Below are 9,008 nucleotides of genomic sequence, written 5' to 3'. Positions count from 1 at the left end.
TACCAATCGTCTCGGTATTGTCTGCCTCGAAGAAAGCATATAATGTGTTAAAGTCGTCTGGGAAGGAGGCTTCGTGGGCACCGCACAGCTGGATTTGCCTTTGTAGTCTGTGATAGTCAGTAGTCCTTGCCACATGCGACGCGAGTCTGAATTGTCGAACATCAATTAAAGTTTGAGTCTGTATTGTCTTTTTGCATCCCTAATCGATTTGCGGAGCTCGTAGCTGCTTGACTTGTACGCATTGCGCACCACTGAGTCATCGGGGGTTCGTTCTGCTGACATTGAATGCTGCAGTACGGGCTCTCAGCATTATTATTCTCTCAACCAGCTTCATGAGGTAGTCACCTGGAATGCATTTCAATGAACAGGTGTGCCTTCTAATTTGTGGAATTTCTTTCCTTCTTAATGCGTTTGAGCCAATCAGTTGGGGGGGTATACAGAAGATAGCCCTGCTTGGTAAAATACTAAGTCCATATTATGGCAAGAACAGCTCAAATAAGCAAAGAGAAACAACAGTCCATCATTACTTTAAGACATGAAGGTCAGTCAATACGGAAAATGTCAATAACTTTGAAAGTTTCTTCAAGTGCAGTCGCAAAAACCATCAAGCGCTATGATAAAACTGGCTCTCATGAGGACCGCCACAGGAATGGAAGACCCAGAGTTACCTCTGCTGCAGAGGATAAGTCCATTAGAGTTACCAGCCTCAGAAATTGCAGCCCAAATATATGCTTCACAGAGTTCAAGTCACAGACACATCTCAACATCAACTGTTCAGAGGGGACTTTGTGAGTCAAGCCTTCATGGTCGAATTGCTGCAAAGAAACCACTACTAAAGGACACCAATAAGAAGAAGAGACCTGCTTGGGCCAAGAAACACGAGCAATGGACATTAGACCGGTGGAAATGTGTCCTTTGGTCTGGAGTCCAAATTTGAGATTTTTGGTTCCAACCGCCGTGGCTTTGTGAGATGTAGGTGAATGGATGATCTCTGCATGTGTAGTTCTCACCGTAAAGCATGGAGGAGGAGGTGTTATGGTGTGGGGGTGCTTTGCTGGTGACATTGTCTGAGATTTATTTAGAATTCAAAGCACACTTAACCAGCATAGCTACCACAGCATTCTCCAGTGATATGCCATCCCATCTGGTTTGGGCTTAGTGGGACTATCATTTGTTTTTCAACAGGACAATGACCCAACACACCTCCAGGCTGTGTAACGGCTATTTTACCAAGAAGGAGAGTGATGGAGTGCTGCATCAAATGACCTGGCCTCCATAATCCCCGACCTCAACCCAATTGAGATGGTTTGGGATGAGTCGGACGGCAGAGTAAAGGAAAAGCAGCCAACAAGTGCTCAGCATATGTGGGAACTCCTTCAAGACTGTTAGAAAAGCATTCCAGGTGAAGCTGGTTGAGAGAATGCCAAGAGTGTGCAAAGCTGTCATCAAGGCAAAGGGTGGCTATTTGAAGAATCTCAAATATCAAATATATTTTGATTTGTTTAACACTTTTTGGGTTACTACATGATTCCATATGTATTATTTCATAGTTTTGATGTCTTCACTATTATTCTACAATGTAGAAAATAGTACAAATAAAGAAAAACCCTGGAATGAGTAGGTGTGTCCAAACTTTTGACTGGTACTGTATATCAAATCAAAATTTATTTGTCACATGCGTAGACCTTACCGTGAAATGCTTACTTACAAGCCCTTAACCAACAATGCAGTTCAAGAAATAGTTAAGAAAATATTTACTAAATAAACTAAAGTAAAAAAAATATATATATATATATAAATAAAAAGTAACACAACTAAAGTAAAAAAAAAAAAAGTAAAGTAAAATTAAAAATTAAAAGTAATATATATGGCACCCAAAGGGAAGTCACAAAAGGGTGTCACAAAAAAGTATGTTTTTGGAGTATTGAGAAGGTTTACCAGCTTCCTATGTGCTGTTAGAACTGGTTATAACCTCAAACGAAAATGAGCCAGAGGCAACAACTAGCTCTATAAGACATACTTTAGTTAATGTTACATTTGTACACATAATTAGTGTTAAAACATTGTTTATATTGCTAGACCACTCGTTGAGTGTTCCTCTGGTGTTCCTCTTAAGGGGGCCTGGAGCTGGACTGCCACCCTTTCCCTCACTGCATCATCAGGAACTTCATCCAGAGTGAGAGCTTTACAGAGAACCTACAGAGGGAGCTTCTAGACCTCAACTTCCATGAGAAGTCCAACGACCTGTACAAATTTAATCAGGTGAAAAAGGAAAACAGATAGGAATACAGTTTGGAAACGGGTTACTTCTTGTTCATAATGTTTCTTTACTCTTCCTTTTGGAGTTATGACATTGGGAGTTATGACACTCATTGACAATTTATCTTACAGTCAGATGACCTGAAAAAGAGAAAAGAGCCTCACATCACAGGCTTGAGGTAATTTGTATGTGTGTGTGTGAGAGTGATTTAGGGAGGTAGAGAGAACATGTTTGCTTTGTGTGTGTGTGTGTAGCAGATGGGGATCTGTGAAACTCATTCCTCAGCCTGAAGTGTCTCCACTTGCGCGTGCCTCCACAAGTGTCTCCATTTGCACGACTGGGTAAGACGCTTCAGGAGGGCGGTCATGTGTTTGCGAGGCAGAGGTCCTGAGTTCGAGCCTCGTTATGCGCTGAATCAGGGGAAAGCTGTACTCACTAAGCAAGCAGCGTGATGTCCTTTACATGTGCATGCTCTCAGTTTGGCTGTTTTTGAGCTTTGTGTGTGTTTTCAGGGCAGCACTATTTGGGCGGTTTCGATCCTGGCTGGGTGAAGTGTTGGGGGTAGAACTGGAGCCCACAGTGGACATTTCCTGTGCCAAGTACCAATACACTGGTGAGCCACATGTTTTTATCTCTACTCTTCAAAAAAGAAATGAGCAAGCCTTAATATTAGCATGCTCCTCCTCCATCTCTAATAAAGCTATAGAAGAAAAGAGCAGAAGCACTTAGCTATCCCCCAAGATATCCTGTTCTGCCCACTGCATATTTAGTCTATATGGACATGCATATTTCTGGAATTAATGATGAAATATGCATGATCTGTCTGTTACAAATCACTCTCTCTCTTTATCTATTGTGGTCCTCTGTAGCTCAGCTGGTAGAGCACGGCGCTTGTAACGCCAAGGTAGTGGGTTCGATCCCCGGGACCACCCATACACACAAAAAAAATGTATGCACGCATGACTGTAAGTCGCTTTGGATAAAAGTGTCTGCGAAATGGTATATTATATATTATATTATCTATGCCCTCTCTATCTCTCTGTCGGTAGATGTTCTGTTGTGTCATGATGATGAGTTGGAGGGGAGGCGTGTTGCCTTCATCCTCTACCTTGTCCCTCCATGGGAGTGCAGCGACGGAGGAACCCTGGATCTCTTCAGCACAGATGGTAAGTATTGGTGTGTGGCTGTGTGTGTGTTGGCGTGAGTGAAATAATTAGTGTTTTAACTTATAATCTAATTTGTGCATAGGTCACTTCCAGCCCCATAGTGTGGTGAAGTCTCTGGTGCCCAGCTGGAACACTCTGGTTCTCTTCGAGGTTTCACCCGTCTCCTTCCACCAGGTAGTTCTTCCTATACCACAAGGTAACAACCACACGCTTCTCACCTGTCCAGGTAGCAGTAGTGCAATCTACGGATGGCTGTCTCTCTGTGTGTTTGTCCAGGTTGCAGAGGTGTTGTCAGAGGATAAGTGTCGTCTCTCTCTGAGTGGCTGGTTTCACGGGCCGTCTTTGGAGCGACCACGTCGTCACATCGAGCCCCCCTTCCCAAGGAGCCCCCACCTTCCCAGAGATGTAAGTGTGTGTTTGTTCTGAAAGAGTGAACTCACAGCCGTAGAGCAAGGATGTAGTCACATGACATAAATAAATGTGCGTGTGTGTGTGTGCATTTTACCTGAGTGTGTATTTTGTGTCTGTTCACAGGAGACACTGCTGCTAGAGTGGCTGAATCCACTGTATCTGGACGTTGACTACCAGTCACAGGTTCAGCAAGAGTTCGAGGACAGCTCTGAGATCCAGCTCAATAATTTCCTCAAAGTAACCCATTACTCTACCTCTTCATTTCTCCATCTCTCCTGCTGCCTCTCTCCTGGTTGACAGTGTCTCTCTCTACAGGAGGAGAAGTTTAAGGAGGTGAGTGAAGCACTGCGATCGACTGAGGTCCAGTGGACCAAGCGAGGTCCTCCCAACAGGAGGTGAGCCTGTCCAGTCATTTGTTTGTGTGAGTGAGAGAGATATCCCTAAGGTGTTATGATGCGTGTAAATGTATATGATGTGTGTAAATATTTTTGTGTGTATGTGCATTGTGCAGATGTTATGAAGTGGCTTCGTTAGAGTCCTTCCCCCAGTGTGTGAATGCATGCTGGGAGCTGCTGTGCTCGGAGGCGTTCTTCCTGCTTCTGTCCAACTTCACTGGCCTGAGACTGCACTACCTCAGCCCCAGTGACGAAGACGAGGAGGAAGAGAAGGACCAAGAAGATGAGGAAGAGAGAGAAGCCACAGGGTCATCTGGGGACACACCATCAGCTAATAAGAATAACAAAGGTGTGTTGCTTGTTTGTGTCTGTATGTGTTTTTTTTGTGTGTGTGGGTTTGTGTATGTGTGTTGACCCCTGTGTGTATCCTCAGATCTGTGTGTTTGTGAGCCTTGACCTTTCTGTACCTCCTCAGGACTGAATATGCCTTTGTAAATATGTGTTGACCCCTCTGTGTGTATCCTCAAGAGCCGAGCACGCCGGTGTGTGTTGGAGAGCTGCGGCGCTGGGCTCACGGGGCTACACACTACTGCACGATGGAGACGCATCAAGAGCGGAGTACGCCCTTGACCTACTGCTGCCCCCTGAGCTGTCCTGGTCAGTCACACACGCTTAATCAGACACTCATGCTTAAGCACACACACAGACACACAATGTAGGTTAGAATCATAGTTTTAGGAACTATTTGCAAAGTTGTAAGTGCAAATGTTTTCATACACAATATCAACTCCAAAGTGTGATAACTGTCTTTTTATTTCTCAGACTGGCAGACTGAGTTTGGGGGCTTCACCTCTTACGTTGCTAATGAAGAGGATGAGGAGGTGAGTGATGTCACTGTTCAAATGGCAACTGATTAACTAGATTCCTATGATTGTCATGGTTGTCATTTCTCATCGGTGTCCTCCTGTCCGCAGCTCCTGACGGTGTATCCAGAGGAGAACTCCCTGGCTCTTGTATACAGGGACAAAGAGACTCTCAAATTTGTCAAACATATCAATCACAGAAGCTCCACCCTACCTATTGGTGATCCTTGTAGGAGAGCAGTTTATGACTTCTCCTTTGTGTATTATGAATGAGTTTTTGTGTGGGTGTTGAGGTGTGTGTGTTTGTAATATAACATCACTGTGAGGGGTGGTTGGTCTACTCTAAAGCTCCATGATGTCATGTGTTCTTAATTAAAGTGAACAGGCAGGGATACCCTGTTACCATGGTTACCTGGTTTTAGTCGGTAGCCACAGAGTAACGCAGATAAAAAATTGTCTACAGTGACAGCATTTGGTAGCATTTTGTGTTCATTATCGTGTGTCATTATTGTGGCCCTGTATGGCTGAGTTGGTAGAGCATGGCGTTAGCAACGCCAGGGTTGTGGGTTTGTTTCCCGGGGCTACCCAGACATAAATGTATGCATGCATGACTGTAAGTCGCGTTGGATAAAAGCATCTGCTAAATGGAATATAATATTATTATTATATATTGCTAGCTTATTTGTATGTGTCTGTAGTATGTATTCAAACTATCTTACAGTATTCATGCTGTCACTGTAAAAATGAATCTGTCTGCAAGGAAAGTAAACTACAGACCAGTAATTGAACACCGTCCACTCCCATGTTAAATTCTTCACTTGGATACTCCTGAGTGGCGCAGTGGTCTAAGGCACTGCATCGCAGTGCTAACTGTGCCACTAGAGATCCTGGTTCGAAACCAGGCTCTGTCGTAGCCGGCCGCGACCGGGAGACTCATGGGCGGCGCACAATTGGCCCAGCGTCGTCCAGGGTAGGGGAGGGAATGGCCGGCAGGGATGTAGCTCAGTTGATAGAGTATGGCGTTTGCAACGCCAGGGTTGTGGGTTCGATTCCCATGGGGGGCCAGTATAAAAAATAAAATAAATAAAAAATATGTATTCACTAACTGTATGTCGCTCTGGATAAGAGCGTCTGCTAAATGACGTAAATGTAAATGGATACCAAACTGAATAACAAATTAGTAATAACAGCTAGATGTTTGGCAGATATCTGATTTCACTAATCTTTTTTATTTATTTTTTATTGGCCCATCCCCTCTTCTTACAGCTTTTGTTGTTGTTACATTTATATATGACTCATATTTTACATACATGGCACTTTTTTTTACACAGTAGTTACAGTGGGGAAAAAAGTATTTAGTCAGCCACCAATTGTGCAAGTTCTCCCACTTAAAAAGATGAGAGAGGCCTGTAATTTTCATCATAGGTACACGTCAACTATGACAGACAAAATGAGGGAAAAAAATCCTGAAAATCACATTGTAGGATTTTTAATGAATTTATTTGCAAATTATGGTGGAAAATAAGTATTTGGTCAATAACAAAAGTTTCTCAATACTTTGTTATATACCCTTTGTTGGCAATGACACAGGTCAAACGTTTTCTGTAAGTCTTCACAAGGTTTTCACACACTGTTGCTGGTATTTTGGCCCATTCCTCCATGCAGATCTCCTCTAGAGCAGTGATGTTTTGGGGCTGTCGCTGGGCAACACGGACTTTCAACTCCCTCCAAAGATTTTCTATGGGATTGAGATCTGGAGACTGGCTAGGTCACTCCAGGACCTTGAAATGCTTCTTACGAAGCCACTCCTTCGTTGCCCAGGCGGTGTGTTTGGGATCATTGTCATGCTGAAAGACCCAGCCACGTTTCATCTTCAATGCCCTTGCTGATGGAAGGAGGTTTTCACTCAAAATCTCACGATACATGGCCCCATTCATTCTTTCCTTTACATGGATCAGTCGTCCTGGTCCCTTTGCAGAAAAACAGCCCCAAAGCATGATGTTTCCACCCCCATGCTTCACAGTAGGTATGGCATTCTTTGTCCTCCAAACACGACGAGTATATTTTGGTTTCATCTGACCATATGACATTCTCCCAATCCTCTTCTGGATCATCCAAATGCACTCTAGCAAACTTCAGACGGGCCTGGACATGTACTGGCTTAAGCAGGGGGACACGTCTGGCACTGCAGGATTTGAGTCCCTGGCGGCGTAGTGTGTTACTGATGGTAGGCTTTGTTACTTTGGTCCCAGCTCTCTGCAGGTCATTCACTAGGTCTCCCTGTGTAGTTCTGGGATTTTTGCTCACCGTTCTTGTGATCATTTTGACCCCACGGGGTGAGATCTTGCGTGGAGCCCCAGATCGAGGGAGATTATCAGTGGTCTTGTATGTCTTCCATTTCCTAATAATTGCTCCCACAGTTGATTTCTTCAAACCAAGCTGCTTACCTATTGCAGATTCAGTCTTCCCAGCCTGGTGCAGGTCTACAATTTTGTTTCTGGTGTCCTTTGACAGCTCTTTGGTCTTGGCCATAGTGGAGTTTGGAGTGTGACTGTTTGAGGTTGTGGACAGGTGTATTTTATACTGATAACAAGTTCAAACAGGTGCCATTAATACAGGTAACGAGTGGAGGACAGAGGAGCCTCTTAAAGAAGAAGTTACAGGTCTGTGAGAGCCAGAAATCTTGCTTGTTTGTAGGTGACCAAATACTTATTTTCCACCATAATTTGCAAATAAATTCATAAAAAATCCTACAATGTGTTTTTCTGGAAAAAAAATTCTCAATTTGTCTGTCATAGTTGACGTGTACCTATGATGAAAATTACAGGCCTCTCTCATCTTTTTAAGTGGGAGAACATGCACAATTGGTGGCTGACTAAATACTTTTTTTCCCCACTGTACATAGCAAAATATAGTTATTTGATATACATTGCATAGTTCTTAAACACATCGGTATACATTATATAGTTTTCAGTCACCTTAGTGAAAATATTGAAATAATGGTCGCAATCTGACTGTGAAATTTCGACAAAGGATGGAGCTACAGATTGTTATACCAGATAATGTGAGTTAACCAGAGTTTTTTGGTATCCATTAGTGAGAGATACAGGTTAGGTACTGTTTGGTGTAGCACAGAGAATTTTTGACCAACCTTAACTTTGCGACACTATCTTTGTTCTCGATTCGGACAAACGTATCTTCTAAAATGTCTGTGTCCAATTGCAAGTGGTGCGAAAATGCTACATTATAAATACATGTTTTGCTCCATTAAGGAATCTAACGATGTGTAAACCGCAATCTTATATATTTCAAATATTCTCCCATCGATCGAGATAGGTGTGTCATCATGACAACTAGGAAACGGGGAAATTTTTGACGAATTAGCAAATTGGAAATGTATGAGTTTCCTAGTTCCAACTAGCATGTGAAAGCCGCATAATCTCTCGTGGACAGATGAAATGTCGAGAAACTGTCAAGGCTCACAGAATGTTGTTATTACTAGCAGCAGTAGTTTTGGGTTTTCATCATTGATTACTTGGACGAATCAAGATTGGGCGAAGGCGGTGCTTAAACTGGTGCGGTTATTTTCAAGCCCGTGTGCGGATGATAAACGATTGGCTATATCTGTAGCTAGGATCAACAGTGAAATATAGAGAATGTGTTTGTGATTATTACAATTTTGCAGCTGTGATCAAAGAGGATACTTGAGGATGAACAGTAGTCTAACCCGTTTAATGTGTGTGGGTGTTTGACAATAACACAGCACCACAGCTATATTTCAGCACTAGGGTTTATTCATCGATCCTGATATTTTAGCTTTGCACACTGTGAAGCACTGGCATATCAGATTCTGAGAGAGGAAGAGAGGGCTAAAGTCTGTATTTTGAGTTCACCTATCGGAATTTTCCTGGAA

At 43.1% G+C, this 9,008-nt stretch overlaps 1 protein-coding gene across 1 annotated transcript; it reads left to right on the top strand.

Moving 5' to 3' along the window:
• Positions 1-2,116: 2,116 nt before the first annotated feature.
• LOC121540900 (prolyl 3-hydroxylase OGFOD1-like) lies at positions 2,117-5,566 on the top strand (the record flags this gene model as incomplete). The annotated part of the gene is given in 13 exon segments (XM_045220741.1): positions 2,117-2,262; positions 2,392-2,438; positions 2,773-2,873; positions 3,310-3,426; positions 3,509-3,600; positions 3,703-3,831; positions 3,961-4,074; positions 4,153-4,232; positions 4,349-4,583; positions 4,763-4,808; positions 4,811-4,867; positions 5,034-5,113; positions 5,207-5,566. Coding segments are annotated over 13 exon segments (1,406 nt in total), but the record flags the coding sequence as incomplete, so codon positions are not given.
• Positions 5,567-9,008: the final 3,442 nt, after the last annotated feature.

Source organism: Coregonus clupeaformis, unplaced genomic scaffold (genome assembly GCF_020615455.1).
Source record: "Coregonus clupeaformis isolate EN_2021a unplaced genomic scaffold, ASM2061545v1 scaf5446, whole genome shotgun sequence".
Taxonomy (NCBI): Eukaryota; Metazoa; Chordata; class Actinopteri; order Salmoniformes; family Salmonidae; genus Coregonus; species Coregonus clupeaformis.
The sequence above is the reverse complement of the archived record's forward strand: the minus strand, read 5'-3'. Positions and strand labels throughout refer to the sequence as shown.